Consider the following 21,932-nt stretch of genomic DNA (forward strand, 5'->3'; position numbering starts at 1 on the left):
AATGCAAAAGAGGCCCTTTGTGGCCCTGCCCCAGCAGTAGGGCCCAGGGAGCAAGCGCGCTTAGCATCCAGGGTGGGAGGAACGGGTGCTACTCTGTGGTCCAGCAGGGCCCCAGAGCCCAGGGTTTTCTGGAAAGGGCAGGCCTTCCCTTTGCTCTTTGGAGAGAACGAAGGCTGCCCATTCTCTCCACAGCTGAGCATGGCCAGCAAGTGGGGCAGCGTCCCTGGTTTCTTTATTAAGTCAAATGTGGCTTCTAAAAAAAACCATCGAAGCTACACGGTTCCTGCTAAGGAGATGCACTTGGACCTTGTAGCAATTCTAGATAAGGGAACATGAGCCGGGTAGGAAATGAAAAGCCTTCTAATTATGCCTCTCTGCAATTCACGTGCCGAAACTACCACATGGAGGTAGGGGTACCGAATGGTCCACGCTCCATCCTAATTTGCATCCCGCCCACAGCTCCTGCCAAGCACTCGGCACCGGGTGGGCTCCATGGAGGCACCAGGCTAGCATTTTGCAGCAACATTTCCTTTGGTCCCCAGGCACCCCCGATGAGATAGGGCCTATTGTGAGCCCCACTCTGTGCAGTGCTGGCCAATAGTTTACAGCTGGCGAGGGGGAGAGGAAGCCCTGATTAGTGGCGGTTGCCACCAGCCGTGGTGTAAATGTCCCCACCATGGCCACCATCTTGCTGTCTCTCTGTCCTACCCAAAAGGCAAAACCCTATTAAGAAATACTGCCGAGGGGTGAGAGCAGGTACATTGAGCAACAGCAGTAGAGGCATGCAATCTCTTGTCTGTGGAGATGAGCTGCATGGTGGTGCTCCCTGAGATGAGCTGCATGGCAGAGCTGCATGGCGGAGCTGCATGGCGGTGTTCCCTGGTGGTGCTCGCTGAGAGGAGCTGTATGGTGATGCTCCCTGGTGGTGCTCCCTGAGATGAGCTTGAATGGTGGTGCTGAATGGTGGTGCTCCCTGGGGGTGCTCCCTGAGAGGTGCTCCCTGGTGGTGCTCCCTGAGATGAGCTTGATTGATGGTGCTGAATGCTGGTGCTCCCTGGTGGTGCTCACCGAGATGAGCTGTATGGGGTGATCCCTGGGAATGTGCTGTCCTTGTCTAATGGTTCTCATGGTGTCTGATTTTTCCATAGTTTCCAGTGATTAGTCAGTACCATGAAATAAACATACACTGTATGTGTACCATATGCATTCTTCACAACACAACACAGTACAATTCACTACAATATGATAGCATAAATGTTCCCTTTGCAAGCTGAGCTTGCTTTGCATTTCAAGATACATTTCCAGAAGCAGAATTACTGGGTCCAAGAGTGAGAGCATTTGAGTGCCCTTGATACAGATGGTCTAATTGTTCTCCAAAGCCTGCATTAACTTGCAGGACGTTTGCTCTGAGAACTGCTCTCTTCCAGGAAAGACAGATAGTTAAACAAACAAGCCACGTTGGGTGTAGTGGAGCGTGGCCGTGGTTGGTAATTCTGAGCCTCGCTGGAGGAGCTCACAGAACGGTAGATGACCAATACCGTAGCTCTGTGGTCCTCAGAGTGTGTCCCCGGATGAGCAGCATCACTGTCACTTGGGAACTTGTTAGAAAGGCCAGCTTTCAGGCCGCCCCCCAGACCTGCTGAATCAGACACCGTGGAGCGTGGGGCTGGCTTGGTGTTGTTACCCAGCCTGGGCACCAGGGCCTTAGAGTGACTGGGAGGGAGCAGGTATTTCCAGGAAGGTGGACCATGCAAAAACATTAAAAAAAAAAAAAAAAAAGACATAATACAACTGAAGGTTCTAGAACCAAGAGAGGCTGGGTTATGGGTCACCTGACCAAAGTGAAGAAGACAGGGGAGGGGCAGCACTTTTGGGACCAGACTAGAGTGTGACTCTAATCCATGCTTTTTATGGAGGGAGACTGGGACAGCAGACAGCATGTCACCATAGAAGGGCAATGTTAAGAGCCAGCCAGCGGCCAGCATTTATTGAGGGCCTGCCTGCTGTATGCCCAAAGCTTTACAGGTACCAGCTCCTCTACAGCTCACAAGCCTGAGGGTGGTATTATTGTAAGCCCTTTCCTACAGACAGGACGGGGAGGTGAGATCACTTCTGGAGGGCGCACAGAGGGAAGAGGCCAAGCCAATCTCGCCCTGGGCAGCTGACCCCAGAGCCCTGCCCTTGACTGCTGACCTGGGCCCTGCAGCTGGTTTGGCAGCTGGTTTGGGCCCCTGGGAGAAAATAACGGTGCTCTGTTCAGATCTGTTCAGTAAGGGAAGGGGAAGAAGATAGGGAGCACCTATGGACCCTCTGCTGGGTATGCCTGGTTTCTCATTTAACTTTTACAACATCCTCATTCCCTCAATGCCGAAAGTGGGTCTAGAAAAGGTCAGATGACTCATCCTTCCACACTACGCCGCTACGAAGTGGCACGGGGAGGTTTGGGTCCAGGTCTGTCTATGCATAGTCTGTGCTCTGTCCACCCTGCATACCGCCAGTCATGGGCACCTGCCGCTTACCTTACCCCGGGCCTGGCACGACATTCCCTCCTATCACCCTCACGGTAATTCCCAAGGTGGGTGGTATTATTGCATCACGCACACGTGGAAGCACGGGGTCAAGTGCCTCGTCCAAGTGAACGGAGTCAGGAAGCGATGGCTGTAAGCACACATGCCATCCCCCCCCCGTCCCTGGAACACGGCGGGACCCCACCTGCTCATCCCCCAGCCTCGTTGCTGGCTTTGGTCAGTGACCCGTGTGCAAACGAGAGGTGTGTCCCTCGTGGCCAGAAGCCATAGAGCAAGAGTGAAGGCTGCTGCACGCTCTTTCCCTGCCGCAGTGTTGGCGAGGCAGGGGGCACAGGGACGTGGTGGACCCGGGCCCCCGGGGGGAAGACACGGAGCCAAGCCCCAGCCCACCTACTGTGGACACATAGTGCGAGGGAGAGAGCACCCTGGGTGGTGGTGGCTTTAAGCCGCTGCGATGTGATTGTCACCATGGCCCCATCCTGACCTATTCAGGGTGTCTCCGGGAGCCGAGGTCCGATGTTGCCATCACCACCCTGAGCCTCTGTAGAGAGGACCTAAAAGGCTGCCTCTTGTTTTTTTTCAGTTGCTCAGAACGATGCTCCCGGATTTTGCCCCTCGGTGCTTCTGCCTTCCCTCCCGGAGAAAGGTAAGCGCGTTGTCGTTTCAGCCTCTGTCAGGAGAGGTCCACCTCACTTTTCCTTCTCCTCTTTCTCTTAGTTTTGCCCAGTGGTTGATAGCTCGCCTGGGCCTCTCACCCTCATTGATTCGAGCTCCTGGAGACTGCACACATGCCCCGGTGGGGCCCCGCTGGCCCCGTGCCCATTTCACAGATGGGGGAACTGGCTCCCAGCAAATAAACGCCTTGGCCAAATAGTGCAATCAGTTGGAAGCAGAGGAGGGTTTAGTCTAGTTCCTGCACTTCTCGTTCTGAGGATTGTTCTCACCCTGTCCAGGAATGGCTAGACCTGCACAGTCCGAGGCCAGTGTCAAGAATAGTGGCACTGTGGGCAAACAGGGAAAACACCAGCTGTTTACTAGAGCAGGGAAGTGGGGGCTCACAGCCCTCAGTGCACTGGGTGTCACACAGTGACATCTGAGGCGGGGCACCAAGCCCAGGAGCATGGCCCAGACTGAGGCTGCCCCCCCTCCTGCATGTTCCCCCCCATGTGCCCTGTCTGGTCACGAGGCAGCAGGAAATGCAGAGAAGTGGGCAGAGTGGTTTCTGGAGAAGGGTGAGCTGGGAGTGAGGCAGGCGAGCGTGGGCCTGGATGCAAGACCCTATTCTGCCTTCTCTTAGTTAGGAAATGACTCGAAGGGCCCAAGCGACATTAATTCCTGTCCTGTGACATGATGTCTGAGGAGCTCCAGACATCTGTCATTACAGTCCTGGCTGAAGAGACAGAATATAGAGCTTGTGTAGGAAGGAATCATTTAGCCAAGGCTGTGGCTAAAATTATAAATGGCCTCAACCCATGTCGTGAGTTTCTTCCACCTCGTTGGAAGAGCTAACTTGCACGTTCTACACAGCATTCTATCTGTGTCTGTTGGAGACTTTATGTCTAGGACTTTGGGTGTATGACCTGGTGACAGCTTTCTAAAGTGCTGTGACATAGCATTTGCCATTGTCATGTCATGAATGTCATGAATGGTGGACGGGGTGCTTAGGAGTGGGTAACACAGCCACGACCAAGCAGGGGACGTGTATCCCAACCAGACTTTGGTCCAAGTTGATATTGAGTCTCATCAAGATGACGTACAAACAATTGAAATAATCACGTCGTCTCCAGAGATTTGTGGTTTAAAAAAACCCAACCGGCTCCTTGTCTCACCTCTACTGCCTGCCATTTCTGCTTCCGGAGGCTTCCGCACTTAACTCTTGTAGCTGTTTTTTTCTCATCCTGGCCTCAACATTTCTTAATAACACACGAATCCTGCTATTCTTCGATTTCTCGATTTTGGAAGTAACTGTGGAGTTCCTTCTGGTCTTGATAGGCGAGGAGTTGAGATTCTCCTTTATCATCCTTTTCGATTTTCCTTCTTTGTCCTCAACCTCTAGTCATGTCAAGACTGGAGGTCAAATACAAGAGTATTATTTGTTCCGTCCACGTGCGTATGGTTCACTGGGGAGCCCCAGGCAGCAAGGGCAGTCTCCTGTTACCGTTACCCATCACTGTGTGTGGGCAGCGGACCCTCTTGTTTTTAGTCCCGTGTTCCACCCTGCCTTCCATGGTACCCCACCCTTCTTGGGCTTCTTGGGATGCCCGTGGAACAGCTAGATCAGGTCCATACCCCGCTCTGCAGGGACCTGGAGCGTTAGCTCCTCTGTGCTGTGTCCATCACCACACCTCCCCCTTCTTTCCCTCCCTGAAAAATGTGTTGCAATCTCTTATCTGCTGTTTGCCCCTCCTTGTTATCTTTGTGGGTTTAGACTTTTTAAATTCCTTTACTTCATTTTGTAGGAGGGTAAGAAGGGACGTGAGCTGCATTTAATTAAAGGCGATAATATAATCTTTTCGGAAACTTTCAACGTTTAGTGAAAGCTCCGTTTTGTCCTCACCAATGCTGTAAGCATGTGATCTTCACACACGGACCTCAAGAGACAGGTCATCCTTTAATATCAGTTAGTTGTAAGACATTGAACCATGCAGACATAGAGAGGAAGAAATCACAGAGTTATTTAGAAGTCATGTCAGTTCAACATTGATTTATTTGCTTCTAATCTCCTTCGGGTCTTCTGTGGTCTGAAGTGCTTGTAATCTCTACAATGTGACTCTTCTGTTTATACCTAATAGACCATCGTGTGTATATTTCCAAATTGTTATTTATCTCTCTAAATAACGCATTCACGCATGCATATGTGCATTCATTCGCTCGTTCGTTCGTTCGTTCATTCATTCATTCATTCATTCATTTATTCATTCATTCCTCTGTCTACATTCCTACTTTCACAATGCTCCCCGTCTGGTAAGGAAGAAGCAGGTGAAGACAGGCCAGGGTTACCAGCAGGGGCTTCCATATTTTTCCAACAGGTAGATGTGTTGCTTTAACTCATTGCTCTATTTTTGGGCAGTTGATTGTTTATGACTCCTCATCATCATGAAAATGCCATAATGAATACCTGGGTCCGTAAAGCTCTTCCCAACGTCCAGGTCACTTCCTGGGGGACACAGTCTCCAAAGCAGAATTACTGTGTTTGACAACTTTATATTTTAAGACTCTAGCTTTGTGTTGCCAGATTAGTCTCCCACATTGTTCCTAGCAATATCCTCACTAGCAGTGAGTTCGTTTTTCCACCACGTACTTGGAATCTTTCTCAGTGTTACTTTTTCAGCATATATAGGTAAACCACGATCCAGTCTCTGAATGTCAAATGCATCCTCTTAGATATGAACAAATCAAAGCATGAACACCGTCAGGTGCTTTTGCAATGCTTTTGCTCTGTTTTGGGTTTTTTTCCCCCTGATAATTTGTATTCCTGGGACTCGAATTACCAATACAAGGGAGAAAAGGATGTTGAGTTTCACCTCCCCCTTCGCACATGCAGTCTATGGATCTGAGTTGAAGTTTCCAAGGCAGAATGACATGTCACAGAATTTTTAAACAAGTGCGATTTTGACAAGTGCGATTTGAAGGCGGGAGGGATGTCGGCGCCTGCATTCCATCTGTGCTCAGAGCTCCCAAGTTGGAATGGAGAGTTTGGGTGTGTTCCTTGGACAGCAGTCAAGCAGGGGGGCACAATTCTGCCTCCAGGGTATTGATATGTGAGCTGATTCTGACACGGACTGTGCGTACATGCACATACACACGCATATATACAGCATGTATATGTAAAATGCTTATCTTTATGCACTTCCTATTTGGGGAGGAAAGGAAATACTTATTAAACACCCAATGTTTTACAAATCCTTTAGCGCTCATAAGAAAATTAGATGGTGGCAAAATCTGTTTTTCAAATAAGGGAGGTGAGGATCTGAGAGGTTAAATGAGCCCCTGGGATTTGGGCCCACGTGCATCTGGCCCCCCTCTGAGTTAGATGAGAATATCTGGTGTGAGTTTCTGGAACGGGTGACAGAGATAGACTTCCAGCCCTAGACTTGTCTGGACATCCAGTGCTTAGCCTTGTGCCTTGTGATGAGTTGGTGTATATTAAGCCGTCCATTCAAAGGCTCTTCGAAGAAGGATTCTGATGCACTGATTGGTCAGTGGATGTGGGAAGGAGAAGGCATCTTCTGAACTGTCACAAATCTGGGAGGCTTCTAACACACTAGATGGTTTGGGGATGGCAGAGTTTGTCAAATGGCCAAGTTTCAGAAAGCCTTTCCTCCAGAGAGAGTGGTTTGTGCATGCAAAGGCCCAGGGGCATGAAACGGCCTGGGGCATTCAGACGTTGGTGGGCCTAGGGTCATCAGTGAGAGAAAGCAGATGAGAAGGACAGAAAGGCTTTCACTTGAGCATGGAGGGGACTCTGTATTGGGCTCAGCACTAGACCTTGGTACGATGACCTGGCGGGGGGGGCAGGGGGTGTGGCTGAAAATGACAGCAGCTCTGGAGAGGACAAGTTAGAGAAACGGGTTAGGGCCAAACAGCTCATCTTTCACTTTATTTAGTTCAGTTCAACTCAGTGGATCTATCTATGCCCACAACTTTTTGGGTAATGTATTCTGAATTTTCACCAACATTCCAGAAAAGACGCTGTGCTGGGGGCTGGAGGTCTTGACTGCAAAGACAGGACCTGCCTTCTAGGCAGGAGAGAAGCACAGGAAGTCAGAATCGAAGGAGATGAGCCACGTACCACAGTGGAGGCCTCGGGAAGCCTCCCCCAGATTCACCGCGGACAGACAGGGAAAGTACCACAGTGCATCGTGGCCACGTTGTGACGTAAAGAAGGAGCGTGCATTTGTCAGATGTCAAGGGGGGAAGAGGAAGCATCCTGGTTAGAGGGAGGTGTGCAAAGATGAGCCGAGGGTGTGCCTCAGCATGGCATATGCAGGGAAATACACATAGTTCAGGATTACAGGGCCAGCAAGGGGCAGGGAGAGGCCAGATGGGGGACAGGCTCCAAAACTAGAGTCCCTTGGGTACCACACATCCCTGAAGGGCCTTACACAGTTGCACACTGAGCTTTCAAACTATTCAAAAGCCCCCCCACCCCCCCTTGGACTGTGATGGGGACACACTGGTGAACGGACGAGCTAGATTTTGAGAAAGTGTGGACAGTGTGTTATCTGTATATAGAATACCATTTTACTCTTTGGGGAAAAAAATTGTACATGTTTAAAAACAAGCAAAACAGTAAAGCTGTCATTTCTTTATACAAAGAAAATGTCCGCTACTTCTCGAAAGACCAGCCCACCCAGAGAGGATGTTCAAGGTTGGCAGGAATCACCTTCTTGGACGTTGGAGCCCACTGTAGGCTGACCACGATCTCCCCCTCTCCTGCCTGTCCGAACATTGGATTTTCTGCGGGCTTATTCCCAGGACATGTCGCTTTTCATCTACCATTTCAGAAGCACTTTGCTCAGAGGTGGCGCTGAAGCGAATTGAGTTGTTGGATTGCCAACTAGAGGAAAACACAGATTATGAGTCTTTGGAGATCCGTAGCTGTATTATAAGTTCATTTTACCCTGAGACACTTCAAAACGCCCCTTATAGGGGTGCCTGGGTGGCTCAGTCGGTTAAGCGTCCGACTTCGGCTCAGGTCATGATCTTGCAGTTTGTGGGTTCGAGCCCCGTGTTGGGCTCTGTGCTGACAGCTCAGAGTCTGGAGCCTGCTTCTGATTCTGTGTTTCTCCCTCTCTCTGTCCGTCCCATGCTTGCGCTCTCTCTCTCTCTCTCAAAAATAAATAAACATTAAAAAAATTAAAAACAAAATAAATATTAAAAAACGCCCCTTAGGAAATGCTCTGGCTCTTGAGCGAGAGCCCCCCTTGGAGCCCCAGGTGTGACAAAGGCTGGTCCCTACAGGGGAAGAATGTGCCTGCTTGTGGCGGGCAGCCCAGCCCCCAACTCCTCCCCTCCCCGCCTCCCTCGCAGAGCTCAGGGCAGCTACAAGCCTGAACTCCAGGTGATGGAAGTGTCTGCACGGACAGTCTTCTGGGGCNGGAATGTGCCTGCTTGTGGCGGGCAGCCCAGCCCCCACCTCCTTCCCTCGCCGCCTCCCTCGCAGAGCTCAGGGCAGCTACAAGCCTGAACTCCAGGTGATGGAAGTGTCTGCACGGACAGTCTTCTGGGGCCACACAATCACAGTCCATCAACTTTGTCTGCCTCGCCTCTGTCCTCCTTTACTGTCCGCTGTGCCAGTGGGGTGCTGGAATTCGGTTGATCTTTTCTGCAAATGTTTTCTATTAAGCCAGAGAGTTGTGTGATCCTAAAAAATGTCAGTGCTGGCAGGGAGCCTGGACATCATCTAATTGAAGGAAGCAATGAGACACGGTGCCGCCGTGGGCTTTGAAGTCGGTCCCTGCAGCTCCCAGTCCTATTCGGGCTCTTTCTCAGCCTGGCGATGCCTCTGTTTGCCTCCTTGAAATGAGGAGGTCGGTGGAAAATAAGAGAGATGAATCTAGTAGGCTCGGGCTGAAGAATAAGTACGAGGCTCCGCACAGAACCTGATAAAGAGCGAGTGTTTAAGAAATGTCAGCGATACTTCGCAAGTCCAAACCCATCTTTTTGTGGAAGAGGAAACAGGCAGAGAGAGAAAATGGCTCTACTGAGTCACAGCCGGTTAAGGGCAGAGCAGGACGATGTATTTCATACATTCCTAGTCATCGGTTATTGCATCCATCGCTGTGCTGAATGCTTTCCAGATTTTAACCCTCACGACTGCCCTGTGTGCACGATTGTGTCCATTCCCCAGACCTGGAAGCTAAGGCCCAGAGAGGTCCAAGTTCACACAGCTAGTAAACAGGAGAGATTCAAACCCAGTCCGAACTCGAACCCAGTCTCCCCACTGAATATGCTCTGACTGTGACTGGCTGGGCTCCTCAGGAGTCAGACTCTGGGGTACAGATTTTTGTTTAGGGAAAGGTACCCACAGGGGAGGAGGGGGAAGGGAAGGTGCAGCACTGGTCAGAGGACACGGTGAGCTGCAGCGTGGTCTCAGTGGAGTGGAGGCCTCAGCTGCCCTTTCAGGGACGCTGGGGTGACCTTCACATTTCTGTGCCCTTACACTGGTGACACGTTGGTGGGCATGACCTTCTGAAGGGCCGCCCGCAGGGGTGGCAGGTTGTAATGGCCTCAGTAGTAGGTGTGCACTTGCACCTAACTGTGCTCCTAACTGTGCTGGGCACTGTCACCTTCCCCTTGAGCCACTAGGCTGGTGACACAGTAACCCACACAAGGGCTAACTCTTAATTCTTCGGGTCCTCCGGCTGAAGGGCCCAGGGGAGCAGGCACCGACTCCAGAAGCTCGTGTGAAACGAGCATCTCGACTCCAAGTCCGCACAGGGCTTCGTGCGTGTGCGCCCCGTTGCGGGAGCTCCGGGTGCAGCGTCTGTAGCTGCCCCCCAAGAACTGCTGTCCAGGGAGGGGTCGCACACCCCACGGACGAGCTCCCCTCCCCAAGCGGGACGTGCAGCCCGGATGCTCCTGTAGCACAGGGCCGTGCTGCCCCTCCCGGACCTCCCTTCCGAGATCCGGGGGCGCTGAGGAGTGGAAGGACACAGCTGGCAAACTGTGTCACGGCAGCGGCAGATGGAAGGAAGTGGGAGACGTGAGGGAACAGCCCCCGGTCGGTCAGCCTCACATCCCCCCACGGATGCCGGTGGGAGCATCCAGCCAGCCAGCTGATGGGGCCACGGTCATGGTCTCTCGTGCCTGGGCCACCATCCCCCGCCCCTGCACTGACCCATCCATTCTGCAGGTGTTAGTGAGCACTTACTCTGGGCCGGGCGTGCGGTGCAAGGGCTACAGCAGCGAGCAGCGCCAGCAGAGAGCCCTGCACCACGGGCTTCACCCTCTCACATCTCCCAGGGGCCGTCTGTACTGTTCTCTGAGCTGACGTCACCTCAAACACCGCATCAAAGCAGCCCCCTTGATTTGCCTCCCTCGATCTCCCCCACCATTTCCCCCTTCTTCTCCCCCATGGTCCTCCGTTAAGTTCCTCCTAATCCTCCTACACGTGCAAACATGGTATCTGTACTTCTATGCCTTAGTTCGCTCAGCATAACACCCTCAAGGTCCATCCACGTTGCTACACATGGCCAGATTTCATTCTTTCTCATTGCCATGTAGGATTCCATCGTATAGATAAACCACATCTGCTTGATCCATTCGTCCATTGATGGACACTTAGGCTCTTTCCATGTTTTGGCTATTGTGGAGAGTGCTGCTGTGAACATTGGGGTACACGTGCCCCTATGCGTCAGCACTCCTGTGTCCCTTGGGTAAATTCCTAGCAGTGCTATTGCTGGGTCCTAGGGGAGTTCTATTGTTAATTTTTTGAAGAACCTCCACACTGTTTTCCAGAGGGGCTGCACCAGTTTACATTCCCACCAACAGTGTAGGAGGGTGCCCGTTTCTCCACATCCTCGCCAGCATCTAGAGTTCTCTGATATGCTCATTTTAGGAAGGGGGGTGATGGGCATGGAGGAGGGCACTATGAGTACTGGGTGTTATATGGAAACCAACTTGACAATAAACTACTTAAGAAAAAAAAAAAGCAGCCCCCTAGGGCCCTCTCCACCCCCTCACCCTGCTTTATTGTCTGCTGTGAAATGTTCTCACCTGTTGACTTGAATCTTCGCCTGCTCTTTCCCCCAGAAGGGAAACCTAACAGGGCAGGGACTCTGTGTGGCTTATTTGCTGCTATATTCTCAGCCCCTGGAAGCTTGCCTGGTATGTAGTTAGTGCTCACAGAGTGTTTGCTGAATGAATGAGCACACGGCTTCTTGCTTGCTGGATTTTGTGCTCCCAGAAACTGAATGCGTAACTTAGGGCTTGATCCTTCACACTTACCACAGTGTTGGGTGTATAGTAGACACTCAATAGCATTTTATTTGTAACTTGTTAGGTTTAATATGTATATATTCAGTTTGCTCTGGGTTTGTGTTTAAAGCTAATAGGGATTCAGTGTTTGTTGGAAGGATGTAAAAAAGAAGGAAGGGATGATCTTGTCCAATTTAGAGAAACTTTCTGAGTCGCAGCCGCCTCACCTTTAAAGTGGAGATGATGATGCCTAATTCAATGAGGTTGTTATGAAGCTTGGAAGAGAGATTATATGTAAAATTGGCTCATCCGGTGCCTGGTGAAGGTGGCAGTGTTGGAATAGCTAAATTGGGTCAAGTACTGCCAGTTCTATGGGATCCCTTTCACAGGTAAGGTTTATGAAAGCTGCCCCTGTGATATAGTACAGTGTACAGCCTGTGCAGCTGTGCATAGCGAGCCCAGGAGGCACTTGATTAATGTTTGCTGATTGATTGTGTCTTGAACCCTCGTCTGATCTTAGGGGCTGGCGAAGACTTAGGATTCTCCTCAGAAACTTCCTCCCCAGAGAGTTAGTACCAGTTGTATACCTGGTCCATCGGGGAATTCTTCAATCAAATTGAAGGGAACTATAACCAAGAAGAAAACCTCTTGGTTTGGGTTGTTTCGGCTTTAGCTTTAAAGACTTTTTGTCAAGTGTCTTGCTTAGCTATGAAAGGTATATTTGCAGCCTGGAATCAATCAGCTACTGCACGATAAAAAATGAGCATGGTCAAAACTGTGAGGTGGCGGGAATTTTGGGTTCCACCCGACTTTTTTCCCCCTTCCTATTCCTGACCTCCAGCCCACTCTGAGAAACTCGTGACTTCCTGCTGCTCAGCCTCAGGCCTCCCCGCTGAACTCCCGTCCCAAGGCAGGCCTCTCTGATGACGGAAGCGGTTCCTCTATCCCTCCCACTCCCAAATCAGCCCTGATCAGCCAGCTGTCACAGAGTAGAGGCACCTTGCTTCTCTGTTGTTTTATTTCCCAGTGCTCTGCCCGAGAGCTCTCGGCAAACCCAGTGGAGTCGGGGCGCCCGGGTGGCTCAGTCGGTTGAGCGACTGACTCTTGATCTCGGCTCAGGTCATGATTTCACGGTTCAGGGAATCGAGTCCCGCACCAGGCTCTGGGCTCACAGTGCAGAGCCTTGCTTGAGATTCTCTCTCTCTCTCTCTCTCTGCCCTTCCCCCCGCTCAAAATAAATAAATGCAACATTTAAAAATCAAACTTAATGGAGCTAACAAAATAATTCACACCGAAAATGATTGATATTATTTTAGTATATTTCCTACAAGAGTTTTCACATTTTCACAAGTCAGTAAACCAGAAAATCGTTATTTCTCAGATAATTTGACAAATATTTAAAAGAAATACTTAAGACAGGTGGCCCTTCCTGGAGCCCGTCAAGGCATTCTCTGCAGTGGACTGTGAACCCAGCCGGCCCTGAATACAGTCCATCCATCGTGGTAGATTTCCTTTAGTTTCATGGATTATAATAATATTAACTATTGATGAAAGATAATACCATGTTATAAGTGGCTAGTACTATATTAAGTTTTGTTTTGTTTTAATGATTCTTTGCTCATTCCTCATTTTTTCTTCCCCACTGTTGAGTCTCCGCTGAATTCTCTGACCCCGTTGGAGGAGTTGGATTTGATTTATAAAGGAGGCAGTCACCTTGCCTCCCACATATGCAAAGTCCAGGAGATGAGAGGGTCCAACTCAGGAGGGACTGAGGGAAGCCTTCAGTGTGGATGGGGCATCTGATATCCCGGAGGGGACCAGTGATGGATGGGGCGAGAAGGGCATGGGGTCAGATGATGGAAGGAGAAGACATTGGTGATCTTGCTGTGATGGAGACTGAGGTGATGAGCTCCCCGCCACTGGAGTATTCAAGCTTGTTGGAGATGCCCTTTCTGTGTGAGGAGGTAGCTTAAGTGGCCTCTAAGTTTCCCTTTGAGTTTTCTATATTTGTAATTCTAATGATTGGCCCAGTTATGCTTTAAGGTGTGGCTTTTGTTTTTCTGTTTTTGTGAAAACTTATGCACAGGCAGGCAGTTTTGGGCAGTTGTTTGTACAAGTAGAAGCAGTGAAGCAAGGAGACTTTGGCATGCGGTGAATCTGGGTTTCAATTCTAGTTCTGCTCTTACTCTGTGTGACATCACTGCTCTGAGCCTCAGTGTCTGTAAGGCAGACTTTTAGTGTCCCTGCATCCACAGGGGGCCGTGAGATTTGGATGCAGCCATGCAGGGAAGTGCTCAGTACAGAGCCTGTCACACGTAGTCCCTGACTGACGGCGGTGACAGCTATAGCTGCCTTTACTGCCACCGTGCTTGGGGAGGCAGAGTGTGGGCTCAGAAGTCTGCATGCCTGGGTCCAGACCAGCTGCATGACCTTGGGTGAGTTCCCACAGTCCATGGAGAGGTCTAGCCTCTGCCTGATGCTCTTGTTCAAGAGATCTCTGCATTATTGAAATTCCTCTCATTAGCTCATGTAAGTTCTCCGTATGCATTTGTGCTGCTGAGTTTCTGCAGTTTTACCCAGCACCCAGGATCACACGCAGCGCCCCCCAGAAAGTGTTCACATGCTCTCAGACAACCCCATTATCATACTATCTCCCAGGTCGCCTTTGTATGTGGGGGGGATTCGGAGGGGTCCATTCAACACGAGCTAGACTTCTCAGAGAGAAATCAGACTTACCCCAAGCCTTTGCAGTTCCAGTAGGAATTTTGCTTGTGACGAACTTAGTGATTTGTCAGGAGGACCTGGAGGGAGAATTGTCCCAAGTCTGGTTCCACATGCGTGTCTTTTTCTTAACTAGAAACTTCCTCCAGAAGCGTCTTTGAAGTTAGTGGTGTAAAAGATGATTACTCACCAATCCACAACTTGTAACCTCAGGAGATGCTGGGCCATTTCAGACGTCTCTGGAAACCTCGGCCTGCGAAATGCATGCCGAGAAAGGGAAGCACTTGATCTCTGTAGTCGAGTCTCAGGGAGAAAGGGTGAAGTGGATACGGGGAGGGGCAGCCTTTGTTAAGCCTTTGGTTTGCTAACTACGAGCTGTGACTATGGCCATGTCCTACACCAGCTCGGAGCGTCCGTTCAGTCCCTTGAAAAATAGTAACAGTAATCCAATTGGTGCCCAGGTTGATGTAATGAGGACACCTTGCGTTGTCAGTGAAATGTTTCATAAACTGGAAGGTACCACCTAGGAGTGAGACTTTTTTTATGTTTTTTAATGTTTTATTTATTTTTGAGAGAGAAGTAGAGACAGCGTGAGCAGGGGAGGGACAGAGAGAGAGGGAGACACAGAATCCAAAGCAGGCTCCAGGCTCTGAGCTGTCAGCACAGAGCCCGACACAGGGCTCGAACCCATGAACCGTGAGATCATGACCTGAGCCGAAGTCGGACGCTTAAATGACTGAGCCACCCAGGTGCCTTGAGTGAGATATTATTAAATTGGTGGACCATGATTTGTTTCCTAGGTGATCAATTCAGCCACTAATCCACTTGTTCAATAATTATTTATTGAGGTCCTGTGGTAGGTGAATGATTAGAGTATTAATCTTGATAGAGATAGAAAAGACTTGGTACCCCACCTGTTCTGTATTAGTTAAGGAACTTCATTAATTCATTCATTAAGTACACACTTAGGAATTGGGTAGCTCATGCACAATAGTGATGTTATTATTCCTGTTTAGCACACGGAACATTAAAACATGCCACCTACAACTATATTACTATTTCTAGGGTTACTATTTTTCTATACTATTTTGATAGGTCTTAGAGAAGGAATGAAAACTGAGGCAGAGCCTTTGGTCTCAGGAGCTTATGATTTAACAGAGAGAAAACATGAGGAAATCACAACGCAGTATGTTCGTGGAACAGTAGGTTGCGGGTAGTGGGGGTAGGAGCCTCAGAAGGGTGTGCCTAGGAAGTGACATCTGAATTACGTCTTGAAGGATGATATGAGCTTGTTACGTGAATAAACGGACTTCATCTCCTAAGTGTAAGTCAGATGAGAGGAACAAAGTGATACGAAACAGGGTGAGTTGCTGGACCAGCAGACGTGAGCTTGGGGTGGGAGGGAGTAGAAGGAAGAGAGATGTGACTGAGGAGGTAGGGAAGGGAGGCAGCAGACAGATCTCGAGAAACGTTGGAGGCCATGTTTTCGCTGGAAACTCAGATGGGATGTGCTACCCCAGAGAGAGTCTCCACTTTTAATGGTAGAACCTGAAACTTAGACTTGAAAGAGTATTTATCTGAATTTTCCTTCTATAATGTCCTTTCTAGGTGGGCATGCAGTCTACCTGAACATCAGTTGGGGATAACATTTAACATTTCAGGTTGGGCAGTCCCGTGGGTAGTGGGGCCAGTTCCCGGGACAGACAGTGTAAGAGGGGAGCCAAAGACTGTGGGTGAGGATGGAAGTAAGAGTAAGCCCTCAGTGGGGCGCCTGGGTGGCTTAGTCGGTTAAGCGTCCGACTTTCGCTTAGGTCATGATCTCGCGGTTCGTGGGTTCGAGCCCCGCGTCAGGCTCTGTGCTGACAGCCAGCTCAGAGCCTGGAACCTATTTCAGAGTCTGTGTCTCCCTCTCTCTCTGCCCCTCCCCTGCTCATGCTGTCTCTCTCTCTCTCCTAGAAATTAAAAAAAAAAAAAAAAAAGAGAAAGCCCTCAGCTTTCAACATGCTGAGGTTGGGGTGCCTCGTGGCCATCTGCTTGGAGGGGTCCAGTAAGCATGGACTATCTCCGCCTGGGGCTTGGGTGAAGCTTCTGACCTGGAGATGTGCTGACGATCATCAGTGTGTCAGTACTTTAAGTCATGAGGATCCTGAGATCGCCCGTGGAGAGTGTGTTGGATTAGAAGTGCAGGTCAAGGACAGGCCCCTGAGGAACAGCAGCACCAAAGGGAAGAAAAGGGAAACCAGGGAAGGGAGATGTACGAACAATTTCAAGGACGGTGGGGACTACAGACGTTCATCGGGTTGGTCAAGCACTTTACAAACGTCGTGGGATGAGGAGGGAAGAGGCTGAATAGTAGTGATTTGAGGAAGCAGAAACTACAAACTTCCCCCAAGAATGTCAGCTCTGAAGAAAAAGAGAGAACGCGATTGACAGCTGAAAAAGAAGGTGGCCCATTGGTTGGTAACTGTCATTAGGTTTCGAATCACCCCTGATAACCTATTCAAACAGGACGCCTCACCAGACACACCAGCCTTTGCCTCTATTTTCAGGGAAATCAGTCCCTGAAATCTAACCCCCAAGGTGAGAAACCCTGGGTTAGAGTAAGGTCTTGTTTCCAAGGATGGGGGGTTGGGTGGCATTTGAGTAAAGTGTCAGTGTCCAGGGATGGACTGAAGACAGAGGAGGGCTGGAGCAGGGCCGGCCAGGGCGTGTAATTGGTTGCGGACGCCCCCGGGGGCGGTGAGAGAGAACGGGCTCTAGAACACAGAACGGGGAGCTGGTTCCTACAGCCTCCCTTTAGGAGAAAGAAAGAGAAGATGGGCTGGTTCCTAGAGAGTGGAGAGGCGGACACAGAGTTGAGGCCGGAGCTGAGCACGGGCCCTCTTTTCCCTGGGGGGCAAGCGCTCGGGCACCTGCTGAAGGTGCAGGGGCCGCGATGACGCTGGACGCAGCAAGAGGCACCGGAGGCGATGGTTGTAGAGAACGAAGGGGGTGAGACTAGGGCACCGGGGCGTTGACAGCTCAGGTGCGGCTGGGGACCCCGAAGTTGTGACGGAGCCGATCTGTCTGCGGAAGTGTCCTTAGGTGTGCTCAGCTGACCAAGGCGAGCTTCGGAGAAAGCAGCCCCTTTGATTAATCCACCCAGGAAGACATGGTTGAGGGCACTGGCAAAAGGGGAATTGAAACGACGGACCAGTGGGTGGCCCTGGCTTATGACAGACCAGCGAAGGTGGATACCGCAGAGGGGGGAGGAGAGTGGAGTCACAGGGAGAATCCGGAGCTGGTTTGAGTGCCACATGGCAGGGTGTGGATGTGTCCGTGGGGGTTCTGGGCTGGGAGGCATGGACATGGGTGTCTCTGAGACTGAAGGGGTCAGGAAACAGACCAGAGTGGTGAGTGGACCATCGACAGTCCCCGTAGATGATAAGGTCACCCAAGGCTTTCGCAGGGTCTGGGGTGAGAGTGACGATTGTGAGCTGAAAATTACGGCAAAGAATTCGAAGAATGTGGTAGAATGACCAGGCATTCCCCACTGAGGGTAATTAGTGAGAAAGACTAGTAGTTTCCATAGTCAGGAGGTTGTGACCCAAAGCAATGGGAAAGGGGGCATTAGGACAATGGTAAGGGCCCTTCTTTCCAGGGCACAGTACTGGGGGGGGGGGGGGAGAGGCAGGGTCAGAGGTCAGCTGTGACAGCCGGACATGATTTCAACAGGAGGCTGGATCCGGAGTGAGATGAAGCCACGTGGGTGTGGAGAAGACAGGCAGGCTTAGAGTCACCTCTTGGATTGGAGGCTTACCTGGTACTCTCGACGGCTCACGGTTGCCAATTTTTCCTCCTACCAAATAAGAACAATTTTGAGAAAACAGAGCAAACGAATCATCAGCTTTTCGTAAAAGGAGAGTTAGGAAGCCGAGTTAGGAAGCACAAGCATCAGCAGAGCAAAAAAAGCACCATATTTTATGTTCCAGAGGACATCTCCCAGACCACCTCCTCGTTTCTGGAAGAAGCACAGGACTGCTTGTCAAGTTGCCTGTTGCAGTTCTGGGTCCCAGAATGTAGATTCCCCTCCCCAGTCCATCGTCCCGCAAACATTGTAGCCCGTGGTCCTTCTGGCCCCGGTGGGCCAGCTGGNGGGCCTCGGGCAGATTTAAAGGATCATATAAAAATACAGAGAGAAGAATATGCAAGAGAGAACAAATGTGGCCGGCAAAGCCTAAATACTTACTATCTGGCCTCTAACTGAGAAATCTTGCTGGCCCCTGGCCTGGCCTGAAGATGTGTTGCCTTTCTCTTTATCCTGAGTCCCTGAACTACTTCAGTGGGTCTTTTCTGGTCTTCCTGGGCTGCATGGCTGGAGCCCTGCCTCACTGTGTGCCGGTCCTGACCGGGGAGGTGAGGGGGTGACTCCAGGCATACTAGTGCTATTGATGTTCCTGTTTTGGTTTGGTTGAAAATGCCTTATTTTATTTTATTTTATTTTATTTTATTTATTGCAGATTATTATTTGAGAGAGAGGGAGTGTGAGAGAGGAAGAAGGGCAGAGGGAGAGAGAGACGGATCTTACGCAAGCCTCATGCTCAGCGTGGAGCCCGACATAGGGCTCAATCCCACGACCCTGGGATCATGACCTGAGCTGAAATCTAAAGGCAGGCACTCAACCGACTGAGCCACCCAGGTGCCCCTAAAGTGCCCTGTTTTGGAAGTGACAGCTTTTATGCCCTTGTGCTTTGGGCAACATGGCCTAGAGGGAGGAGGTCTGGCTTTGGAGGCTGAGACACAGGGCATCCAATCTTTAATAAATGTAGTTGAGCACATATTATGCACCAAGCGTTTTGCAGGGATTAGTCCACTCAGCCCTCACCCTGTGTCCAGAGCACACTGACTTTTTCATGCCGTGACACACATCAGAGACGATGACATCTGCATTCAGATAGCCAAGTGAGAGGACCCGCCCTAGCTGCCCCCACCCCTGCCCCCAGGACGGCTAGAAGGATCAGTGGGCAGACTGTGGCCCTTAACATATGGGAAGTTCTGCCTAGGACACAGGTGACATGACAATTCCAGTTTATGGATTAAAACAACGTTTGAGGCTTAGAGTGTAATTTATGCAAAGTCAGAGCTGGCGGTAGGCAGGATGCTTCTGGAATGATCCCTCTTTAAAGCCTGTAATGCCAGGGGTGCTGGGCGGCACAGTCGGTTAAGCATCTGACTCTTGGTTTTAGCTCAGGTCATGATCTCACGGTTTTTGGGATTGAGTTGGGCTCTGCGCTGACAGCTCGGAACCTGCTTGGGATTCTCTCTCTCCCTCTCTCTCTCTGCCCCTCCCCTGCTTGCATGCTCTTTCTCTCTCAAATAAATAAATAAACTTAAAAAGGCATGCAACGCCACCTCTCTGAGCAGGGGTGACCAGAAAGCCATGTTCATGGCTGTGTGTGGATTAAATAAAATGACATGTAACAGTAAATAGGAAATAAGTTTTTTAATTTTTAAAAATGTTTATTTGTGAGAGAGAGAGAGAGAGAGAGAGCATGAGCAGGGGAGGGGCAGAGAGAGAGAGAGAGGGAGACACAGAAACCGAAGTAGGTTCCAGGCTCTAAGCTGTCAGCACAGAGCCCGACGTGGGGCTCGAACCCGCGGACCGTGAGATCATGACCCGAGCTGAAGGCTGGCACTTAACCAACTGAACTACCAGGGCGCCCCAATAGGAAATTCTTAATATTAATATTGGCCTCTATAATTGTATTACTTTACAAGGGAAGACTTACCGTCAGGACTGGCCTTTCCGTGCCCAGGCACACCAGTGAGATACAGGAGACACTCCCCGAATCAAGAAAAGGGTGTTTTTACTGAGTGTTCACCTGCCAGATTAATCTGTTAACGCTGCAGACTGGGTCTGAAACAAGGGGAATTTGTCCCCTCACAGCTCTGGCGTCCAAGGTCAAGGTGTGGGCAGGGCTGGTTCCCTTGGAGGGCCTCGAGGGCTGGCTCTGTTCCAAAACCGTCTCCTTGGCTTCTATGGCTGTCTTCTCCCGGTGTCTTCACATTGTCCTCTGTGTGTGTGCCACGCTGTGTCCAAATGTCCCCTTTCTATGAGGACACCAGCCATTTTGGATTAGGGACCATTCTCATGGCCTCATTTTAACTGGATTACCTCTGCCAAGACCCTGTCTCCAAATAGGGTCACATTATGAATGACTGGGGGTTAGGACTTCAACGTATGAATTGTGAGGGGCTACCTTCCAACCCACAGGACTCACTCCCATCCCTGTGCTGAGCTCCGGAGATGTGAAGGGACAGGAAGTGGCTTGCTGGACAACTAACAAATGCGTATTTGGAGCCTGCACAGAAGTAAACCTGTCTCTAGGGAATTTTCTGGTGTTGTCCATTGCAGAAGAGGCCTGGTAGGGTCTGTTTGTTTCTCCCTGAAGAAATGCTAGACCTATAGGCTCCTCTGGTTCTATTTTCATCTTTCAAGAGATCACAAGATAACACGGATCTCTTGTTCTATCTCTCTCCCTCACCGTCTCTCTGTTATCAAAAGAACATCTCGTTTTTTCTGAGTGCTCACGAGGGCAAACCCAGCCCAGTGTGGCATGCTTCTCATTAGAAAGACAGCATCTGGTGAGAAATCAGGGTGTCTGACTGCTCATCCTGCCCCGTACTGACCGCGCGTGGGGGAATCGCTTGTGGCCGTGTAGCTGGAAGAGCAGAATCCGACAGCCTGCCGTAGTCTGCGCGTGGTCAAGGTCGTGGTGGCTGGCTGGTGCCCGAAAGACTCTTCCTGCTCAAGACGCTTCCAACGTGGATGTGTCACCCCAGCCAGCCAGGCCCCGGGGAATGGAAACCCCATCCAGCCTCCCTCAAGCTTTCTCTGTGTTCAGCACCCATCCCTTTGATAAGTGCCAAAGAGCCGAGAGGAATTCTTTTTGGTTCTGAGTGCCAGGGAAATAGGACAATTCCTCTGTGCTTTGGGACCCTCTAGAGCTCTCACTCACTATTTTTCTTAGAGCTTTTGATTTACAAAATGGGTCTGTGATTATTTGAATGTTGGGAGAGGTAAGTATTTGCTACTGGTCTGTTGGGGTTCAGAAACACAGGAAAGCTCACCCCCAGTTTTCAAGGGAGAGAAAGGAGGGACAGAGCAGGAACTTATGCTTTGTTTCCCGGCCACCCAGCAACTGACCTGTACTGTGTGTGTGTGTGTGTGTGTGTGTGTGTGTGTGTGTGTGTGTGTGTGTGTTGGTGGGGTCAGGCTAGAATAAAGCTATTTTTAAAAACTTTTTTTAATGTTATTTATTTTAGAGAGATAAACAGAGCACAAGTGGGGAAAGGGCAGAGAGAGAGAGTGAGACGCAGAATCTGAAGCAGGCTCTGAGCTGTCAGCACAGAGCCTGATGCGGGGCTCGAACCCACAAACCATGAGACCATGACCTGAGCGAAGTCAGACGCTTAACCGGCTGAGGCACCCAAGTGCCCCAGGCTATTTTTAATAGTTGAAAAAAACCCACAGCTGTCTCTTTTCACTAACCTAAGCTGTTTCGCCATCATTTATGGCCAAACCAAAAAAACAAAAACAAGGAATATTTCAGAGACCGAGGAAGACAATGTTCACAACTGGTTGTGTGTGAGCCACCGGAGAGCTACTAAGGAGCACAGAGAAGGCTAGCCAACGTGCGGGCAGCACCTGGGCTGTGCAATATGTGCTGAGTGCTTTATATTCACCAAAGTGTGAGAATTACTGATGGAAAGTAGAAAGGA

General features: G+C 50.3%; 1 protein-coding gene and 1 long non-coding RNA gene across 2 annotated transcripts in view; one reads left to right on the forward strand and one right to left on the reverse strand.

Annotated features, from left to right (window-relative positions):
• Nucleotides 1-21,932, forward strand: part of TG (thyroglobulin) — a 251,055-nt gene that overhangs the window by 102,893 nt on the left and 126,230 nt on the right. The window contains exon 37 of the mRNA XM_077750014.1: nt 3,112-3,174. Coding sequence (XP_077606140.1) covers nt 3,112-3,174 — 63 coding nt within the window. The remainder of the gene's footprint in view (nt 1-3,111; nt 3,175-21,932) is intronic.
• LOC144219914 (uncharacterized) lies at nt 14,150-20,017 on the reverse strand. The gene is made up of 3 exons (XR_013331537.1): nt 19,940-20,017; nt 17,971-18,009; nt 14,150-14,424 (listed from the first exon to the last, which is right to left on the reverse strand). It is a non-coding gene; the product is annotated as an uncharacterized LOC144219914 (long non-coding RNA).

This window comes from Crocuta crocuta, unplaced genomic scaffold, assembly GCF_008692635.1.
Source record: "Crocuta crocuta isolate KB4526 unplaced genomic scaffold, BGI_CrCroc_1.0 scaffold119, whole genome shotgun sequence".
In the NCBI taxonomy this organism is placed as follows: Eukaryota; Metazoa; Chordata; class Mammalia; order Carnivora; family Hyaenidae; genus Crocuta; species Crocuta crocuta.